The sequence below is a fragment of the Balaenoptera musculus genome, chromosome 3 (genome assembly GCF_009873245.2).
Source record: "Balaenoptera musculus isolate JJ_BM4_2016_0621 chromosome 3, mBalMus1.pri.v3, whole genome shotgun sequence".
Lineage (NCBI taxonomy): Eukaryota > Metazoa > Chordata > Mammalia > Artiodactyla > Balaenopteridae > Balaenoptera > Balaenoptera musculus.
The window spans coordinates 90,617,041-90,640,049 of NC_045787.1; the positions used below are offsets into that span (position 1 = coordinate 90,617,041).

General features: G+C 36.7%; 1 protein-coding gene across 2 annotated transcripts in view; it reads right to left on the minus strand.

Annotated features, from left to right (window-relative positions):
• The window catches only part of DCP2 (decapping mRNA 2), a 51,643-nt gene that overhangs the window by 11,358 nt on the left and 17,276 nt on the right, over positions 1-23,009 (minus strand). Inside the window, exons 3-9 of one of the 2 annotated variants that reach the window (XM_036845624.1) lie at positions 20,775-20,902; positions 20,261-20,359; positions 7,695-7,847; positions 7,466-7,578; positions 7,259-7,366; positions 4,960-5,098; positions 2,102-2,212 (exon numbers count right to left, since the gene is read on the minus strand). In XM_036845624.1, the coding sequence (XP_036701519.1) occupies positions 2,102-2,212; positions 4,960-5,098; positions 7,259-7,366; positions 7,466-7,578; positions 7,695-7,847; positions 20,261-20,359; positions 20,775-20,902 (851 nt within the window). The remainder of the gene's footprint in view (positions 1-2,101; positions 2,213-4,959; positions 5,099-7,258; positions 7,367-7,465; positions 7,579-7,694; positions 7,848-20,260; positions 20,360-20,774; positions 20,903-23,009) is intronic. The other variant, XM_036845625.1, reaches the window with a different exon arrangement.

Consider the following 23,009-nt stretch of genomic DNA (forward strand, 5'->3'; position numbering starts at 1 on the left):
GTGCCTAGAGCCCGTGCTCTGAAACAAAGAGAATCCACCACAATGAGAAGCCTGCGCACTGCAACAAAGAGTAGCCCCCGCTCACCGCAACTAGAGAAAGCGCAGCAACAAAGACCCAATGCGGCCAAAAAATAAATAAATAAAATAAAGAAAGGGGAAAAAAAAGAGCAATGGAGTGAATATTCTTTAAATTTCTCTTCTAGGGAACCAAGGTAAGAACTTTTTCAGGCTTTCAATATAGCCAAACTACTCTCTAGGAGGCTGTACCAATTAGCAATTTTAAAGTGTTCTCAATATTCTCAACAATATATAAGTGGCTATCTTTTCATCTTTGCCAATCTAATGAGGAAAAGTGGCATCCCGTTTTAATTTACCTTCTTTGATTACACATTTATACGTTTATCAGTCACTTTTAGTTCTTCCCTTATAAGCTGTTCATATACTTGTTCTCCATCATTAACTTTCTTTTAAGAACTTTCAAAAAATTTACTCAAGTTCTTTTAGACAAATATGAGAGTCATTTGTGCAGTTCCCCCCAAAAAATCAAGGATTCTGATTGGTATTGAGTTAAATCTATGTATTAATTTGAGGAGAATTAACATTTTTATAGTACTATCATTTTAATCTGTCCAGCTTTTGTTAGGGACAGATGTTGAATTAGATTAAAAGCCTTCTGACCATCTATTAAGACTCTTCTTTGTTCTTGTCACTATTTCTACCAGAGTGGAGTACAATAATAGTAAAGGGCAAGTAGTCTAACAGTAAACTGATCTTTAACATGTGCTTGCTAGTGGAATCAATACACCCCAAGTTAAATCAACAGCACCTAGGGAATTCAAGGAAAATACTTTTGTTAAAAACTTGAAATTACTATTATCACCCACGGTTAAAGAAAGAAAAATAGGTGAAGATACAATAAGAAAATTCAACATAGAAATACCAGGACTGGGACTTCCCTGGTGGCGCAGTGCGTAAGAATCTGCCTGCCAATGCAGAGGACACAGCTTCAATCCCTGGTCCGGGAAGATCCCACATGCCACGGAGCGACTAAGCCCGTACGCCACAACTACTGAGGCCACAAGCCACAACTACTGAAGCCCGCGCACCTAGAGCCCATGCTCCACAGCAAAGAAACCACCGCAATGAGCAGCCCGCACACCACAATGAACAGAAGCCCCTGCTCGCTGCAACTAGAGGAAGCCTGCGTGCAGCAATGAAGACCCAACGCAGCCAAAAATAAATTAATTAATTAATTCAAAAAAAAAAAAAAATAAAATAAATACATCTTTAAAAAAAAAAAAGGAAAGAAATACCGGGACATACAGAAAGATAAGCAAGGAGACTTATCAGTTTATGAATTACTTTCCGGAACACAGACTAAAAGAATGGAAGTAAATGCCTTAAAATGCTCACACGTAATCTGTCTTTCAGCCTAGTCTAATGAATACGACACTGGCTGTTGAGTATTTTGTTTCGTTTTCATTTTCTAAATTCTATCAACTTGAAGAAAAAAAACAAAAACAAAAACACTGTGATGTTATTCCAAACTTTTAACTTCATTAAAATAATACAGACTCTATTTAGAAAAATATAGAGAGAATACTTAGGACTTGTCTAGAAAGCAGGGTTGACGACACACTGTTTCCAAAGTATTAAAATATATCTAAATACCCACATATAGATAACCAACAAGAACCTACAGTATAGCACAGGGAACTCAATACTCTGTAATGACCTATATATGGGAACAGAATCTAAAAAAGAGTGGATATATGTATATGTATAACTGATTCACTTTGCTGTACAGCAGAAACTAACACAACATTGTAAATCAACTATACTCCAATAAAAATTCATTAAAAATAAATAAATACCCACATAAAAAGTAAAGATCAGATGCACATTTGAATCAATGTTATAAACCTATAATTGAGAGTAGGCAGAGATTTTTTTAGTGGATGAATAGTGCACACACAGCAGGTTCATAAAAATCCTGTCAATATATCAATTCAACGTGCCTTGCCAACGCCCTTGCCCCCGCCCTTGCCCCATCTTAAAAAGCGTGAACTGCCTTCTTAGCATGAGAGCTGTTAACTCTTACCATCAAGGGGTTCTGCTGCTTGCCTGGCTGGCTGTGGACCCCATTTGTTCTTTTCTTTTGATTAGGTGACTCTTGATACTGTTTTCTGCCATTTCCCCTCATACTTTGACTCTGTTTTTCCAATAAGAAGAAATAAAATATAAATCTATATAGCATAATGTAATAGGATAAAACAATATACCCCTATGAATGTATTTAGCTGGTTGAATCAGAGTTCAGCAAAGCCCCCCGCCCCAAAAACCTTCCTTAAACACTGGAGAACCACTATCAATATATTTTCTTATAGAAGATAGTGCTTCACAAAGCAAGAGTCCTCAAAAGATATGAAATAGAAAATATAATGGTCCCTAGGAATCTTTCCACACCTCTTGCCTTATGCCATTTCTGCTCGCAGACTGTGTTTACAAGCATGAGGAGTTAAAGAAGAATGGGAGCAAGGAGAGGAACAACTTTGAAAACCTTATGTGACTGCCAAAGAAAACCTCTCTGTGAGGGAACACTAAGGCACATTGACTACAGTCCTTAAAGCTGGAAACAGGCAGCAGATGTGATCACTGTTACCCTAAAATCTGCTTTAAGTTATTAATAAACAAATAGGGATTTCTTAAATTAATAATCTCTTTTTATACAAAATAATAAAGACAACTGGTTTTTAAAATTTGGGCCATTATCCCTAAATTTAGACCTAAAACTTAAACATGCAGTAGTTTACATCTTGCTATTATACTGCTTTAACGAGTTAATTTTCTTAGAAAATAACTCTAAATTTAACTTAAAACACAGTTTTTAAACATTAATTTGGCCTTAGAGGTCTTAAAAAGACAGCTATTTAAGAGGACTAGCTAAAACAGTGAATAGAATAATTTTATTATTATTTTAAAATGTATAAAAATACATTTATTTATGTACAGTCTATCTACCTACAGAAAAAATTAAGCAGTTCCTAAAATAGCTTGAAAACAACAAGCTAATTTAAAGAAAGAAAGGTAGGGAAATACAGCTTTCAGAGACTCATGTTACCACACACTTTTAATTCAATTTCATTCCATTCTTCTTGGTATTTACCTTTTATTGCGGTACCATATACATAAAATTTAGCACTTGAACCACTTTTAAATGTACAACTCAGTGGCAGTGTATAGTCACAATGTTGTGCAACCACCACCAGTATCCATCTCCAAAACTTTTTCATCATCTAAACAGAACTTCGTACCTATTAAATAATTCCATATTCCCTCCTGTCCCTCAGCCCTGGTAACCTCAAGTTAATTTCTGTCTATAAATTTGTCTACACTAGGCACCTCATGTAAGTGGAATCATACAATATTTGTCCCTTTGTGTATGGCTTATTTCACTTAGCATGTGTTTAAGGTTCATCCATGTTGTAGCACGTACGCATCATAATTTCATTCCTTTTTTTTTTTTTTTTTAAATACTTATTCATTTGGCTGCGCCGGGTCTTAGCTGCAGCATGAGGGATCCAGTTCCCTGACCAGGGATCCAACCCGGGCCCCCTGCATTGGGAGCGTGGAGTCTTAACCACTGGAACACCAGGGAAGTCCCTTTCATTCCTTTTTAAGGCCAAATAATATTCCATTGTATGTTTATTTTGTTTATCCATTAATCTGCTGACAGACACGTGGGTTGTTTCCACCTTTTGGCTATCATGAATAATGCTACTGTGAACACTGGGATATAAGTTACCTGTTTAAGTCCCTGCTTTCAATTCTTTTGAGTATGAGCCTAGGAATGGAATTGCTGGGTCATATGGTAATTCTATGTTTAACGTTTTGACGAACCATCCAAACTGTTTTCCATGGCAGCTGCACCATTTTACATTCCCACCTGCAATGCACAAGGGTTCCAATTTCCCTACATTCCTGTCAACACTTATTATTCTCCATTTTTTTAATTACATTTTTATTACTTCATACCTAGTGGGTATTAATAGTATCTCACTGTGGTTTTGATTTGCATTCTACTAATGATTGTGAGCATCTTTTCATGTGCTTATTGGCCATTTGTATATATTCTTTAAAGAAATGTCTATTCAAGGTGTCTACCCATTTTTTTAATTGGGTTGTTTTATTTGTAGTTGAATTGTAGGAGTTCTCCATATATCCTGGATATTAATCCATTAGATATGTGATTTGCAAATTCTCCCATTCCATGGGCTGTCTCTTCTCTTTTGATAGTGATCTCTGATGCACAAAAGTTTTTAATTTTGATGAACCCAGTATATTTTTAAAAGAATGAACATAAAAAGAGTGGTACCCAAATAGATGGCTAAAGTAATAAAGACAGATAATACCATGGATTAGTAAGGATGTGGAACAAATGGAACTCTCATATATTTTGCTGGGGATATAAATTACTTGAGAATATTGTTTGCAGTATATACTCAAGAACATAGGCATATCCACTGCTCCAACATTTCTACCCAATTCTATATACCCAAAATAACTGTGTATGTTCCTCAAAAGACATGTACAGAAACATTCATAGCAGTATGGTTTGTAAAAGCCCCAAAGTGGAAACAACAAACATGTACGAGTAGAATGGATAAATAAACTGTAATATAATCATACACCAGAATACAACACAGTAATGAACCTTTCACTGGTAGCATATTTACCAAAATCAGATGTTAATTCATATTACTTGCTACACTGGATTAATACCAAAGCTGTAAAGGTTAAGGAGTCTCATCCCTACTTCAAATCACAAGTCAGAAACACAGGAGACCTGGATTAACAATTCAGAGCTCTACAACTGTTAATCTGTAATTCCTCAACTCAGATACATTTCAAAGTCAAATGATCTAAAGTTATGAAAATCTTTAAATGTGTATCACTCACCTTTGCTTTTAAAAGGTCAGACATTTCAGAATGATTATTATTATATGGTTTTTGTTGCAGTGGTTGCCTGTGCTTTACCCACTGGTCACCAGGAGAACCTTCAGGAAATAATTGCTGACTGTGGCGGAATTTGGTTCGACTACACCAAGATTTAAAAAATAAAAATCAGATCAGAAAATTTTCACTTATAGTTTTTCTAACACCTGTTAGTTTATCTTACAGACTACAAATTTTACTTTATTTACTGTCTTTCTCTGCCCACTGGAGTATAAGTTCCATGAGGGCAGGGGATTCTTGTTGACTCTGTCTATCACTCTACCCCCAGCACCCAGAAGAGTGCCTAGCATTCCATATTTCTTGAATGAATTAATAATCTGTTATTTTTAATCCCAAAGTTTCCTAAATTTATTGATACCACTTCCTCCCTATAAATGACTGTACTTTTAAAAATCTGGGGAGTTCCCTGGCGGTCCAGCGGTTAGGACTCTGCGCTTCCAGTGCAGGGGGCACGGGTTCGATCCCTGGTTGGGGAACTAAGATCCCGCAAGCCGTGATGCATGATCCACCCCCCGCAAAAAAAAAACACAACTGAAGAAAATAATTCTTTCATAAATTTAATAAATTTAGTAATAAATTCAATAAATAAATCGAGTCGAAACAAACAAATGTCAGTGGATCTTCCTTCTTAACAGGACAGACAACTCAATTCTTTACTAGGATGCTTAAGTATGGAATTTGATGTGGCACAGGTCAGTCATGGACCCCGGCCATGCTGGAAGAGGATCTGAAAAATTAAGCTACATTGTACAGCAAAAAATTCAGGAGCTCAAAAACGATGGAGAAGCAAATTAAATAAAGATCCAGTCTCAAATACTTATGCAAAAGAAACCAACTGTAATAGTAGTCTGTAGTAAAGATAAGAAATCGTATTCTGTAGTACCACATACATGTGTAATACAGTCCAGAGTCACTGATCCCAAGATCCATATTATAGTAAGATTGTTTTTGAATATTTCAGAATCTGTCCCCTTTCCCATTTAAAAACTGTAATTAAATTGCAGACTCTCTACTCTTTCTTTAGACAAAATTCAGATATTTCCTCCAACACATCAATAGATGTTATTCTATATGCTAAAAACAGACACCACCCTGCCTAAGAAACCTGAAATTTGGTTAAAGAAGTTGCTTTATTGTCTCCTTATTCCATTCTCTAGGACCACAAACCCTAACACTGACTGAAAGATGTGGGAATCTTATCACACACTATGGTGGACAGATTCTCCCAAATATGAACAGTGACACAATTTCTTTTCAAACACTGTCACTATTTCATGACTTTTTAGTAGTGATTGGGTTTTTTTAATCTTGACTACATTCCTGTCTACTTTACTCTTTTTCTTTTTTATTGCTTCCCTTATGTTTAGTAGCATATAATTTGGTGATTATAATCATAGATTCTGAAAGGCAGAAATGACCTTTCAAGGCATTTAGTCTAATCTATCCTCATAAAATTCAACTAAAATGGAATATTCCGTATGTGTTTAAAAAATATTGACTGCAGATGTGGTTTACTCCTATTGTTTACTTTTTAAAGCTCTGGGATAAAAACAGAACACCTAAATTAGAGAAAGTATAAAAAGCAACTCTCTCTGAACCTAACAAAGGCAAAGTTCTAGCAAGCTGATTACAAATACATATACTTATTTAAGAAAATTACTTACTCAGCCTACTCTATAATTGTGATTTGGATATAATTACATTCCAACCAAGAAAATGCTCTTTGCAGTTCAGGTCCATGTAATAGTCACTCTTTATAATATACAGTCTAGGCTAGGGAAAGAAAAGAAGCAAGCCCAAGCCTTCACAGTGCTATCTTTCTGAACAAATTATACATACACCAGCATCCCTCATCTCCTCTACACAAAAACAAACGTCAATATATTCCCCCATTCAACCATCTTCAGAAACTCAATTATCTCTAAAGTAAAGATATGAGAACAGGGAAGTAACAGTATAAATACACATACAGAGGATTTTTTCTTTTCCTCATATTCTATCTATCCATCTAAAAAGTTGATAAGCTCTTATGTATACCATTTTAAAATATGCCTGAAGCTCCTTTCCAACTTCAACTAAGCTCTCATCAAAAACCCTTAAAAAAAATTTCAATTATTTGTGAGACCAGTAACAAAATAGTACCTACAAAAAGGAAGCCAACACCTCTGCAAACTTTATAAGCAAAATGTCAGTGCATTAAAAATTATCAAAATGTCAGAATCCTACACATATATTTCTTTACCTCAATTTTTCCACAGTGGGTTTAGCTGGTGTGCTACCAGCTGAGGAAAATCCATTGTCGCTATCTGAGGAATCGCCAAATCTTCGAGAAAGCCAGTCCCTTAATGGTCTATGGAAACATTAAGAATTCAATTTTAAAACTTGGCTATGTAAAGAAACTCACCATCAGAATTTATGAAGTTTTGTATTTAAAGAAATACGAACATACCTGATAAAAGGAATGGCCATAAAAAATTTGTTTGGTGCCAAACCAAGTTTGGATTTTGGGGTCATATCATTTCTATGACAGGGCAATTTCTCAATGGAGAACCACTCAATGTTCTGAAACACAAGAAAATAATTCATTTTGTTAGTTATTTATTATCAAAGAGTTTCTAAAAGCAATTTCCTACATCATTTAATTGGGATACTGTCCAGCAATCTAAAAATACACATACCCGAATTTCTCTTCTGGTTTTTGGGTTAAATTTGGTATCTTTTGGAATTCCTGGAATGATGTACAAACGAGCAAGCTGGTCATTGATTCGAAGTTCAATGTAATCATCCTTACAAATATAATCTTTAATATCAAAACCAGTTTCTTCAAAGACCTGGAAATAACAAATTTGGATGATGATTTTCAAGTTTCGCTGTTAGACCTTCAGTTCATTAAAATTTGTTTATATCAAAGACAAAAATTTGGGACTTCCCTGGTGGCGCAGTAGTTAAGAATCTGCCTGCCAATGCAGGGGACACGGGTTTGAGCCCTGGTCCGGGAAGATTCCCACGTGCTGCGGAGCAACTAAGCCCGTATGCCACAACTACTGAGCCCACATGCCACAACTAATCAAGCCAGCGTGCCTAGAGCCCGAGCTCTGCAACAAAGAGAAGCCACCCCAATGAGAAGCCGGCGCACCGCAACGAAGAGTGGTCCCCACTCGCCGCAACTAGAGACAAGCCCACACGCAGCAACAAAGACCCAATGCAGCCATACATACATACATTCATTCATTTATTTAAAAACCACTAAGGAAAAAGTCAGAATATTTCAGGGTCTAGTTCTAGCTGTGCCTCTGTTGAACTGTTCACTATGGAAAAACCTCCTTGCATACCTGAGCCTAAGTTTCTTCACCTATTCAGTGAAGGGTAACGTGGGAAATTGTGACTTACAATAATATATATTTGGTCACTGTCCCCCTTTCTGGTACAAGATCTCCTAAAACCCTTGGAATGTCTTAAGTGACGAAAGCAAAAGTGTCTTTTTGTTATGTTAATTAGGTGACTTAGGAAGCCCACCTAAGGATTGAAGCTGGTGGCCAGGTGATTAAGAGGGCTGGAACTTTCAGCCCCTCCTCCCCCACACCTCCAGGGATTGAGCTCAATCGCTAATGGCCAATGATTTAATCAATCATGACTATGAAATGAAGCCCCCCCTAAAAACCCAAAAGGAGAGTTTCTGGTTTGGTGAACACATGAAGATTTGGGCATAGCAGTGCCCTAGAAGAGAGCGTGAAAGCTCCTTGCCCTTTCCCCATATCTTGCCCTATGTATTTATGTCTTCCATTTGGCTATTTCTGAGTTATATCCTTTTATTACAATAAATTGATAATCTACTAAGAAAAATGTTCCTGAATTCTGCGAATCACTCTAGCAAATTAATAAAACCCAAGGAGGAGGTCAGAAGCACAAATGACAACTTGGACTTGCGATTGGCATCTGAAGCAAAGGAGAGTCTTGTGGGACTGAGCCCTTAACCTGTGGAATGTGATGCCATCTCCAGGTAGATAGTGTCAGAATTGAGTTGAATTGTAGGACACCCAGCTGATGTCCAAAACTTGCCTGCTGGTGTAGGGAAACACCCCCTACACACACACACACACACACACACACACACACACACACACTATAATTGGGTCCAGAACCCTTACGATGTTAGAACACATCAGTGGTTCCCACTCTGTGGGAAGTCACTGGGAACTCCATATGGATTTTATTCACAGCAACCACAAATCTACATGTATACCAAGCTACAGAATGAAAATGGTCTTACACCAGCGGCTGGTTTCGTGGAAGACAATTTTTGGGCTGCGGGGTGGGGTGGGCGCTGCTCACCTCCTGCTGTGCAGCCTGGTTCCTAACAGGCCGCTGACCGGTTCCATTCCGTGGCCCAGGGGTTGGGAGCCCCCGTCTTTCACAAAGAAAATCATTTCTCAAACATGAAAACGGAATGTGATTAATACTAATATTTAAGTGGACAGATTCCAAGAGTATAGCTACAACCACATTTGCACGTGTGTGTGTGGGGAGGTGTTGTAAATGTACGAAAAATGAGAACTAGTGAAGTGGATTAATGGTTCTAAAACTGCCTTTCCTCACCGTGCCTCAAGGACTACGGGAGCGTAAATCTCAGGAATAAAATGTCACATCTAACCCTCACCTTTTCCTTCAGCCAGAGGACCCATCCTTAATTTGATTAAAATCCCGGGCTTCTGCTTAAAATTTAAAAACCACTGGTATCCTCTAGCCTTAAAGTTCTCCTTCAGATAACATTTGTGTTCTCTGACAAAGTCCTTCCCCACTTCACCCCCAAATGAAGAAGGCTTTGGAGCTTTAGTGTCTAGTAACTGGTGTGCATCTTTTACACTGGAGTTCGTTCCTCCTCTTCCCTCTAGTTTCAGCACATTCTAACCAATCAGTGGGAGAGAACATGCACAGGCCTGAATCTCTTACAAGGTATGGGTGTGAAGGAGCTATTTCTATCCATTTTTTTTTTTGGTCTCTTCCCTCTTTCTCTTGCCAGTACATCTGACGAGAGAAAGGTATATCTTTCTACCTCCCTCAATAAGGGCACATCTATACTTGTCTCAAACATGTGTAGACTGTAACTCCCAATTTAAGCTCCTCTACGACACCTAACTCATTTCTGTATACTCCCAATTATGCTAAACCTTTTCCTAATTTTAAGAACTAGGTGAATATACTTACTTGAAAACTGCTCTATGGTATATAGAAAAAACAGACATTATTTGTATTTCCTACTTCTGGAAATGACAGAGTGGGAACAGAAATACAGATATGCTACCAAAAAGAAAAAAAGTGTTCTTTTCCAAATAAAATTCCAAAATAAAATTCTTTTTTTTTTTTTCTTGTGGCTGAACCACTACAGGTTTTGGTTTTTTTTAAGGAATTTTTTTTAATTGGAGTAAAATTGCTTTACAATGTTGTGTTAGTTTCTGCTGTACAATGAAGTGAATCAGATATATGTATATCTATATCCCTTCCCCTTCTTGGACAGAATAAAATTCTGAAGCCTCAGTGATAGAGATTTCGTAGTTTCCCACATCCCCAAATCTTAACATTTATATACATAAGACAATGTAATTAAACCAGCAATTGTGGATTTATTTCACAACTCATGTATGCTATCTGGAGTGAAAGTCCAGATACTCTGGTTTTCCTTTTCTTTGCAACTAAGGTCTACCCTACTCTACTGCTTCAGACATAGCTTAAAAACATTTTTTTTAATTGTAAATCAATCGGGATGGATATTAGATTTATAACTGTAACAATTAGGACTGGTTTACCTGAAAGTTTACACATCATTGACATAAAATTGTTTCTCTTCAAAGTTTTCATTAAGAAGGTCAAAAGGGAAGACAAACCAGAAGACATTCACAATACACTCAAATCCAGACTATATTAAAAAGTCCTATATATCCACAGGACAAGTAAACCAACTTTTTTAAAAAACGGGTAACATGTAAGTGGGTACTTAATAAAAGAGGACATTCAAATGGCCAATAAGAATATGACAATGTGGTCAACATCATTAGACTTCAGAGAAATATAAATCAGAAGCACAATGACAGACCATTACATTCCCATGAGAATGGCTAAAATTTTTTAAAACTGAGATATAATTAACATTATATTAACTTCAGATATACAACATAATAATTAACTTTTTGTATATATTGAGGAATGACCATAAAATTTTTCCCAGTTTTACTGATATAATTGATATATATTATTGCTTAAGTTTAAGGTGTACAGCTTAACGGTTTGACTTACATATACTGTGAAATGATTACTCCAAGTAAGTTTAGTTAGCATTCATCATCTCATATACATACGATAAAAAGAACAAAAAAAAAAAAGATTTTTTTTTCATTGTAATGAGAACTCTTAGGATCTACTCTCTGAGCAACTTTCATACATATCATACAGGCAGTGTTAACTATAGTCATCATGTTGTTCACTGCATCCCTAGTACTTATTTATCTTCTAACTCAGTTTGTGCCTTTTGCCCACCTTCCTACAATTCTCCTCTACATGCACACACCCTCTGATAACCACAAATCTGATCTCTCCCTCTATGAGTTTTGTTTTTTCAGATTCCACATATAAGTGAGACCATACAGTACCTGTCTTTGTCTGACTTATTTCATTCTGCATAATGCTCTCAATGTCCATCCATAGCGCAAATGGCAGGATTCTTTTCTTTTTTTTTTAACAGCTGAAATATATTCCATTGTGAATATAACATACCACATCTTCTTTAACCATTCACTGATGAACACTTAGGTTGTTTCCATGTCTTGGCTGTTGTAAACAATGCTGCTATGAACATAAGAATGCAGATACCTTTTCAAGTTAGCATTTTCATTTCCTTTGGATATATTCCCTAGTGGAATTGGTGGATCATATGGTAGTTGTAATTTAATTTTTTGAGGATCCTCCATACAGTTTTGCATAGTGGCTGTACCAGTTTACAATCTCAGTAACAGTGAACAAGGGATCCCTTTTCTCCACATTCGTCTGTCTTTTTAAGGATGCCATTCTAACAGGCATAAGAGATATCTCATTGTGGTTTTGATGTGTATTTGCCTAATAACCTAGTGATGTTGAGCATCTTTTCACATACCTCTATCTTCCATTCCATTAGCCATTCCTCTATCTTCTTTGGAAAAATGTATATTCAGGTCTTTTGCCTATTTTTTAATTCAATTATTTGTTGAGTTGTATGAGTTCTTTATACATTTTAGCTATTAACCCCTTATCAAATATATGGTTTGCGAGTATTTTCTTCCATTCCGTAGGCTGTCTTTCTACTTTGTTGACTGTTTCTCTTGCTGTACAGAAGCTTTTGGGTTGATGTAGTCGCACTTGCTTATTTTGGTGCTTCTGCTTTTGGTGTCATAGTCAAAAAGTCATTGCCAAGACCCATGTCAAGGAGTTTTTATCCTGTTTTCTTCTAGGAGTTTTATAGTTCCAGGTCTTACATTTAAATTTAAGTCTTTAATCCATTTCAAGTTAATTTCTGTGAGTGGTGTAAGACAGGGGTCTCGTTTCATTCTTTTACATGGGAATATCCAATTTCCCCAGCACCATTTACTGAAGAGACTTCTTTTCTCCATTGAGTTTTCTTGGCTCCCTCTTCAAATACTAGCTGACCATATATGTGTGGGTTTATTTCTGGCATCTCAGTTCTATTCCATTGATCTATATATTTGTCTGTTTTTATACCAGTGCCATACTGTTTTAATTACTATAGCTTTATAGTATAGCTTGAAATCAGGCAGTGTGATGCCTTCCACTTTGTTCTTCTTTCTCAGGATAGCTTTGGCTATTCGGAGTCTTTTGTGGTTCTATATACATTTTAGAATTTCTTTTCTCATTCTGTAAAAATAATGTCGTTGAAATCTTGATAGGGATCACACTGAATCTAGAGATGGTTTTTGGCAGTAATGACATTTTAACAATATTAATTCTCGCACTCCATGGACATGGGATAAAAATTTTTTAATTGGTAATTCTATCTGTAGGTCAGGACAACTAGAACTCTCATATGCGGGTGGTGGGAATGTAAATTGGTTCAACCACCTGGAAAACCATTGGCAGTAGATATGCAACTTCCCTATGACTCAATAATTCCACTCCTAGAGAAATGAAGGCTTATTTTCCTCAAAGGACATGTACAAGAATATTTACGGCAGTTTTATTCTGAATAGCCAAAAACTGGATACAATCCAATGCATAAGAGAATGGATAAACTGTGTTATATTTGTACACTGGAATATTACAAAGAGCAATTAAAAAGGACCAACTGCTAATATACACAACAACATAGATGAATCTCACAGGCATTATACTGAGCCAAAGACATAAAACACAAAGAATAACTATTGCAAAATCCTAATTATATGAAGCTCAAGAACGGGCAAAACTAATCAATGGTGATAGAAGTCAAGATAGTGGTTCCTTTCAGGAAATGTGGGGAAAAGTAGGCATTGATTAAGAAGGGGCAGGAAAGAATCTTCTGAGGTGCTAGAAATATTCTTTGACCTAGGTGGTGGTTTCACAGGTATATACATATAGAAAAATGAATAACCTGTTAAGATTAGTGTATTTTATGTTCTTATCCTCCAACAAAAAAAGTTTTAAAATAACTTTATATAGTTCTTAATTCTATTTTTACAGTTATTCCCTTTAACTACCTTCTTTGAACAATACCTTAAAATCAGAAATTAGTATACATACCAGTCACGTATGTCTGTATAATAATTACAAACTATGCTAAAGGTAAACTGTATATTCTAAGTTCCTTGCGAGCAGAGCCTGTTACCAAACAGAATCTAACTGAATACATGCTTACTAAAACAAGTATTGGAGGACTGAGGGGCTGTTTCAGATTAGAGACTGAAAACATAAGAATTAAATGCAAATACAGTGCATGAGCCTGGATAGGATCCTGGATGGAGGAGGGGGTGGAAACTGCAGAAAAGGACCATAATGGATCAACTAGTAAATATGAATATGAATTGTCCGTTAGATAACAGAACCTATCAATGTCCCACTCCTGAATTTGATAATTACACTGTGATTATATAAGAGAACTTCCCACTTCTTAAAATTTACATGCATAAATAATAAGGGGTTAAGGGGCATTTTGTCTGCAATTTACTCCTAAAGTATTTAGCAATAATAATAAAAACCATTCACCCACATGTATCAAAAGTAATAAAGCAAATATGGCAAAATATTACCAGGTGAATCTATTCTTTATATTATTCTTACTATTTTTCTCTATACTTGAAATTCTCTCAATAGTAACACAATTTTAAAGAGTAACATGTAATTAATGTTCAGGTTTTTCTAGTGCATTCATTCAAATATATCCTATGTGCTTAGTAAGTGGCAGGTACCATCCTAGGCACTGACTTCAGAAATGAATAAAGCAAGTGCTGCTCTTTAAAGAGTTCCATCTAAAAAAGAAATGATAACTGCAATATGATATACGTGCCAAAAGGTAGGTGGGTGCTATGGGAGTACAGAATCAGGGTGCCTAACTCAGCCTTAGTTATAAGTAAGGTGTGGTTGTGAGTTGGGGTGGTCACCTCCGGAAGGCTGTCATGGGCAGCATCCTATTCTGCTGGATACGCTTGAGCTAGGACTTGAAAGATGAACAGAAGTTTGCCAGATAGACAAAAAGAAAAAGACATTCCATTCAGATAGCTGGGAATGGCTACAGCTGAAGAATTATATGAGAGGAAATGGTACAACATGAGGCCATCAGCCTAGTTTAACAAAGGCAGCTTGAAACCCTGTACAACTAAACTTAGAATAAACATAATATAGTGACAGACCTCTTAATTCTAAAAGTGATAGACTGATTTACCTCTAAAATTAGGTATTCATTCTCAACAAATATTTACCAGGAAAAAATTTTAATAGCTCACTTACATGTATAGACAACAAATATAAAAATTTTAATACCATACCTCTGTGTATCAAATCCATTCCTGTATTATAATACAGACTTAATGTTCCTGGCACATGGAATAGGACTAATATCTCAAATGACATCAGATAAAAATCTCTACATAAGAGTAAAGAAATGTGCCACCCAAAGAACACCAGCATAGACAATGAAATCCTCTGGGTAAAATCTATGTCCTATAAGCCTACAAGAGGTAGAATAAACCAATAGTTCCTCTGTACAAATTCCATCAAGATTAAATCACATAAATGCATATATTAAAGTAAGCTTTATTAGAATAAAATATGTTGTTCTGACAAATAATAAGCAACAATATGAAATCCTGAAACCACAAGTGAACTGTCAAGTATTCCTTGTTCTCAAAAACAGTTGGTGTTTCACCGCAACTGATAACAAAAATATACTAAGGTTATCCTAATATAGCCTTTCAATAATATCTAGAAAACATTTTTCATATCCCTGTCCTAAATCTACTTCACTGAATACAAGTGATCAGAAATAGGGACCTCCCTGGTGGCGCAGTGGTTGAGAATCCACCTGCCAATGCAGGGGACACGGGTTCGAGCCCTGGTCCGGGAAAATCCCACATGCCGCGGAGCAACTAAGCCCGTGAGCCACAACTACTGAGCCTGTGCTCTAGAGTCCGCGAGCCACAACTACTGAGCCCATGTGCCGCAACTACTGAAGCCCGTGCGCCTAGAGCCCGAGCTCTACAAGAGAAGCCACCGCAATGAGAAGCCCACGCACAGCAACGAAGAGTAGCCCCCGCTCACTGCAACTAGAGAAAGCTCGCGTGCAGCAATGAAGACCCAACATCGAAGACCCAATGCAGCCAAAAATAAACAAACAAATTAATTAATTAATTTTTTAAAAAAGTGATCAGAAATAACCCAGTTAACAAAGGTGAACCAAGAGGTCAAAGAGAAGACTGGAAATTAATAAGTGAGATGGCCCTTAGCTTTCTATTGACCATTATTCATACCTTCTCCCTGAGAAGCCTGCTTGCCACTGCTTCTTTTAGCTCGGTCCACAAACACAGCCATTACAGGATGTGTCAAATTCTGCTGTAGCATAACAAAACACCTCTATACAGCCATACATGGTGAAATAACCGTAATATAATTATAATAAACCAAATTAAAATGTTATTAAGCAACCTAAAATAAAGCTAAGCATCCATGGAAGAACTGAGTAACTTAAAAACAAGAGAAAAAGTGCTTAAGACATCAACCTAAGTCTAACTAATGGTAGCTAGAAAATGAGGGCAACACCTCTCCATATATGTTAATACAAGTGAAAATGAAAAGAAAAAATGTAATATTAACATAAACTCCTATAAATGGAATAACAATCTGGTTTTCAACTAAGACACTGGTGGTTCGCCCCTCCCTCAAACAGTGTTGCTTTTATTATACTGCAGTACCACCAAGTGGCAGAAGGATACACTGCAACTCTAGCACTGCTAGTTGAATACTTCATCACTCAAAAATGGCAACTACTATGGATTGAACCCTCCAAAATTCTTATGTTGAAGGCCTAACCCCCAATATGACTGTATTTGGAGATAGGGCCTCTGAGGAGGTGTTACAGGTTAAACGAGGTCATATGGGTGGGGCTCTAATCCGATAGGGCTAGTGCCCTTATGAAAAAGAGGAGATGCTAGCACACTAGCTCTCGGGGCACTCACACAGGCATCCGGCAAAGCCCACATGAGCATGCAGAGAAAAGGCAGCCAACTGCAAGCCAGGATCAGAGTCCTCACCAAGAAGCCAATCAGCAGGCAGCTTGATCTTAGACCTCCCAGCCTCCAGAGCAGTAGAAAATAAATTTCTATTGTTTAAGCCACCCAGTCTGTGGTATTTTGTTATGGCAGCCTGAGTGGACTAATACAGAAATGCTCCACCTTAATCCCAAAACTTTTCTCTTTATGAAAAAAGTATTCACTTAAAAATCAGGAATAAAAGTCAAAAGACTTGCCTTTAAAACTTCTAGCCTCAAAATTTACAGAAATTAACGTTAAACCTTTTTTGACAAGTTCCTTTATCAGCTAAAAGAGACTATTATTTAGATCAGAAAGGTTAGAAGTTAGGATTAATTCTTATTATCAAAGGGAACATTTTTTTCCCTGAAATTAAAGGACTGCGGTTCCTAAGTATGCTTGTGCTTTCCTCAGAGCAAGACAAAAACTCTAAAACAGGGGGAAAAAATTCATATTGATCCTACAGAAAGGTAAATGTTATTAGGAGATAGATAGATGTACTTAAAAATCACAAATTCCTTCTGTTTTCATCTGTGTGTGTTTAGAAATTCTCACCCATTTACAAATATTCCTTAACTGCCTATATAGCAGTCAAGAACATGAACTCCAGAACCCAAATACCCAAATATCTCTGTTTTGCTGCTTACCGTAAGACCGTGAGCATGTTACTAAACTGCTCTGTTTCAGTTACCCCCACCTGTAAAATGGAGATAACAATTTCCCATAATGGTTGTATCTTTCCCCACAGGATTCTCTTTAGATCTTACAATCCCCACTCCATTCTCCCACTTCCCATCGCTCCAAGAATAAATTTTATTTACTTTCTTACAAATTACAGTGATCCACAGTCATTACTGAAATCAGCACCACATAGATAGGACAACTTTTTATCTTAGTATCCCAGAGCAGAGAACAAACAAGATAAACCAAAGTGAAAACTGTCGCAGTTCACAGGTTAACTTACTCTTTTACCCTAAATATCCTATTTCTGCATCATCCTGACTCTTTATAATACAGTGCATAAAACTCATCAGATGGAGGTTTCCAGCACTCTTGGGTCTAGGGTCATTCTTCAGTTTTTCCAAGGTTAGGTATTTGATTCCTCCAAGAAGATCCAATTACAGAGACAGCTCATTTCACACAATTTAGCCTAAATTTCTGTTATTCCAGTTATTATCTTTTCTGGACCTGGACAACTATCTCACTACTGTAGGACTAGTCTAACTCCATGTTTAAGATCTACAGATCAATTCCTCTAAGTAGGATGCTATGGTTCCCATTTTGTCCTTCCTTATAAGCAAGATGACTACAAAAATTGAAGGCATAAAAAGGGAAGACTTTACAAGTACTCTGTTTCATCTCCTGCCATCTACAGAAAAGAAAGGAAAAGCTCTTAGAGGATGTGGCAATTCCTCATCTGCTTCCTAAATAGCTTTCGATTTTAAAGGGTGGGCATAAACCTTCACCTACTTGTACATAAAAGCTTTCTCTATACGCTGTTGCAAATACTTGCTTAGATAAGTTGTTCCATACTCAATTTAAAATGCAGCAATTTTCAACCATTTTGAAAATCTTACTCCAAAGTAAATAACTACTTAGTTTTTCTACAGTAAATAACCACTAGTGGTTTATAAGAATTTTAACTATTATCCCTCACTAATAATTATACCCAAACTTAAATGAGGCAGTGAACACTGCCGCAGGAAAACAATGAGTCAAAAAATAAATAAGGCAAGAGATCCATATAAAATATGTCACAAAATACATACTGCCATCTCAAAAAAAAAAAATCTCAAAATTCAATCACCACCAGCTTAGATTCTAAAGATATCACTTCTAGTTATGAAGATCTTGTTTCTAGTTATATCTGGGACTTCCCTGGTGGTCCAGTGGTAAAGAATCCGCCTTCCAATGCAGGGGACACGGGTTCAATCCCTGGTCGGGGAACTAAGATCCCACATGCCACGGGGAAACTAAGCCCGCGTGCCACAACCACTGAGCCCGGGCACCTCAACTAGAGAAGAGAAAACCTGCACGCCATAACTAGAGAGAAGCCAGCACACAACAAAAAAAAGATCACACATGCCTCAATGAAGATCCCGCGTGCCGCAACTAAGACCCAACGCAGGCAAAAAAATAAAATTAATTTAAAAAAATTTTATGTCTTACAGAGACTTGCCCAAAGTCTCTAGGCTACTGAACAACATATACTAAAACTGTACTAGAACAAAAACCTTTCAACTCCTAGGCCAGTTCTCTTTCCATTTTATCATACTTCCTCATAGCTCAACTTCTCAAATGTCAAGGACAAGGTGTAATGTTATAAATGATTAGGAACTAATAAATAAGAATACAGTATACAATATATCACAAGGTACTATACAGTTAAGGCCAAGCGAATGATAAAGACAGCAATTGCTATTAAAGTTCAGATTACTGTGGGCTACAGCTGACTGGTTACATTTTAAAATAAACAGAATTTAGGGACTTCCCTGGTGGCACAGCAGTTAAGACTCCGTGCTCCCCATGCAAGGGGCCTGGGTTCTATCCCTGGTCAGGGAACTAGATCCCACATGCATGCCGTAACTGAGAGTTCGCATGCCACAACCAAGGAGCCCAAGTGCTGCAACTAAGGAGCTGGCAAGCCGCAACTAAGGAGCCCGCCGGCCACAACTAAGACCCGGCGCAACCAAATAAATAAAAATAAATAAATAAATAAAAACAGAATTTAAAGAAGAATGAACTTCCTTATTTTACAAATAAAGAAACTCAGGCCCTGTATACAGAGCTAGTTGGTGGCAGTCCTTTAGGGAAAAAGAGTAATTTGAGCTGGGTCTAGAAAGATAACTAGATAAGACTTGAACAGGCAGGAAGAAGAGAGGACTTTCCAGGTAGGGAAATCACATATGCAAAAGCTTAGAGGCTGAAACAAATCAATCAAATTCAGAGACCAAAGAATTCATTCTTTTGACTAAGAATAAAGAAAGATAAATTTAGGAATGGCTAAGTTTTGCGTTGGGGGTAGGGGAGGGAGTTTCAATACTTAATTAAACTTCATCCTATAGGCAGTGGGAGGACACTAGAGTGGGTTTTGAGCAACAAACATAAATTTCTTAGAAAAGCCCAAATTGTGCATTTGTCTGGAAGCCAAGACTATAAACATAAAACAAAGGTTATAATAGCCAAAATATTTAACCAATAACAAATCCAATTCTAAAAGGAAAGGTGGAGAAGATATCATCTAAAAAAAAAGTTAAATAATAGAATAAAAAATGAACAATGAAAGAAAATGGAAACAAATGAGAGAAGAATAAATGATAGATGTGGACAAATGAATCAACAGTTACATTATAAAAGATGTTACTTCATGCAGTCAAGTTCTGGAAAGAGGATTAAATGATCCAAACAAGTTAGTCTCCATGGCTAAAAAAACACACTCAAAGCATAACCACCAAATGTTACTGTTTCAAACTGCAATAACTCACCTCTCTAGCAGCACAATCATGAGGAGCTTCTTCTTTATTTACTTTTCCTTTTGGAAATCCCCAGCCTGATTTTGCTAGGTACCCCTGAACCAGTAATACCTACAAAACAATCAGAGGTAAAAATAAAACTTGCCTTCCTTTCCCATGTTCCTTTCTAAAAGCCAAAAGTGCTTTTCTCCTTACTTCAGGTAACTGTTATCACCAGTAATTTTACTTGGTTAACTATCTTCCAGGAAGCTAAATATACTATTACTTTTCCTGTGAAGAAAGGCATTCTGTCCATTTTAAAGTATTTCTTCAAAAATCAAGTGATTCCTTTGCAATAAGCCATGCTGCAACAAGTATAAATTATTAAGACCCAGAATGCAGATGAAATATACAAAATCTGGCCTTTTCTCACTAAAAATCTAAGTATATTTTTAAAACCTCAGTTCAGAACATTATAAAAACAACATATTAGGATGAAAACAGCTGATCACCATTTCACTAAAAATCTTTTATTACTCTCACTCACATTTTCAAGTGTCTCATCAAGAATAATTGCACCATATGTTGGCACTCCCATTTTATATTCCTTCCATTCATCCAAAATTTTTTCCACATCTTCACCTTGAGGCAGCAAAAATGGACAATGACTGAAGAGTATACATTGTGTTAAGGAAGCTACTTTCTCCCTTAATACAGCTTAAGCACTTATACACATAAAGAGATCTATTTAAATCAACTGTGTATTTTACATGAAATTACTCGTATCTTCACCTCACTTAAGTTTATCCTTCTTGCTTTTGTCTTTTCACATTTGTTTTCTCTTGAACAAGCCATTGCTAACTTCTGCATTTAGCCTAGACACAAATCAAGTAAATTGTGAATACTCAAATACTCTGGCTCCCTAAGTTAACACAAATAAATTCAGGACCATGTGAACACTTAGAATAATTCTTGTTAAGTGGGTCGAATTCATCATATTAAGAGTCAACAGATACTGAAACTGACAGCAAGAAATATAAGCACAGTACACATATACTGGTAAGAGGTAGGAACCATCAGAATAAGTGAAAGTGGGAATTCCCTGGTGGTCCGGTGGTTAGGGCTCCGCACTTCCAGTGCAGGGGGCAGAGGTTCAACCCCTGGTCGGGAACTAAGATCCCACAAGCCTCAAGGCCAAAAAAAAAAAAAAAAAAAAGAGTAAGTGGAAGTGGCTAACTCTGGGAAGCAGAACTAGGGATAACGTATACCACTCTACATTGCCGAATTTCTTTACCATGTATATATATTGCTTTCATAATTTAAAACATTTTTAAGATGAAGATTTATTAAGAATTATAGAGAAAGGTAAATATGGGTTTTAAGGAAAGTATGGCCTGTTTCAAAAGAAACTGGGTATGCCTCCCCAAAATTGGGCTGAGTAAAGTAAGTTTTTTTTTTCAAGTAAATAAAACCTAAACCTGGGCTTCCCTGGTGGCGCAGTGGTTGAGAATCTGCCTGCCAATGCAGGGGACACGGGTTCGAGCCCTGGTCTGGGAAGATCCCACATGCCACGGAGCGACTAGGCCCGTGAGCCACAATTACTGAGCCTGCGCGTCTGGAGCCTGTGCTCCGCAACAAGAGAGGCCGCGACAGTGAGAGGCCCGCGCACCGCGATGAAGAATGGCACCCGCTTGCCGCAACTGGAGAAAGCCCTCGCACAGAAACGAAGACCCAACACAGCTATAAATAAATAAATAAATAAATAAACTTATTTAAAAAAAAAAACAAAAAACCTAAACCTGTAAAGTATATGCTCAGCCTTCCAATACTCCATGCTACCAAATGCCTCATCACTACAGCACTGTGAATTATGAAAACTGTGGGGAAAATTGTAATTTATGATAGCGTTTCTCAAATGGAGGACATTCTCAAGGGTCTTCAAGTCCTCTATGAAAACTTACATATTCTGTCTTTTCATTTTTATGTTAATGTAAAGGCATGTAATACGAGCATATTTTCAATCATTTGGATGATCTCATCCATCAAGTACTACACTACTTGATTTTAGAGACCATATTGGTACTAGCACTTTAACTGCTGTGGGCTACTAAAAACAGAAAAAAACGTAATATGCAAATAGTGTATTAGGGTCAAATGATATTCCATTGCAACACAGAAAGGAAGGTTTCATAACACATAAAGAAAGGTTCTGGGAAAACCTGTAGTACAGGCACATCAAAACACCCTTAAAGTCAGCATTATATTCACATTGTGACTAGTAGTTTGGTTTAAACAAAAACATCACATTAAATTCACTTTATGAAAACTAATTTTATGAGTTCTACAGCTTTGTGTTTAAAATTTTGCTTTGGTTTTATAGTTGTAGTAAGAACTAAGGTTCTCAAAGAGCTCAACAAAGTCAACCATCTATAACAACACTGTAATTAAAAGACAGGCAGCAGATTAATCTCAATATAAACATTCCTTGCCTTTATTTAGGGAGGGGGGAAAAAAAGAATAAATTATGGATATAATATTAACTATTCCATGAAGCCCTATGGTTCTACATCAGCTTGCTAGAATTCTGGAAGTTATTTCTCAATAAAAGTCTGGCTTGAGATGTTCAGTAAAATCCCTTATGTGTTTTAAAGTCACCACAGATTTTTTTGAATCTAGCTATAAATTTAAAATAAATGGATATTTTTTCCATTAAAAATTTACCCATAGTGAAAAAAACATATGAATATACCCCAGGAATATAGGTAACTTCCAATAATTCAAA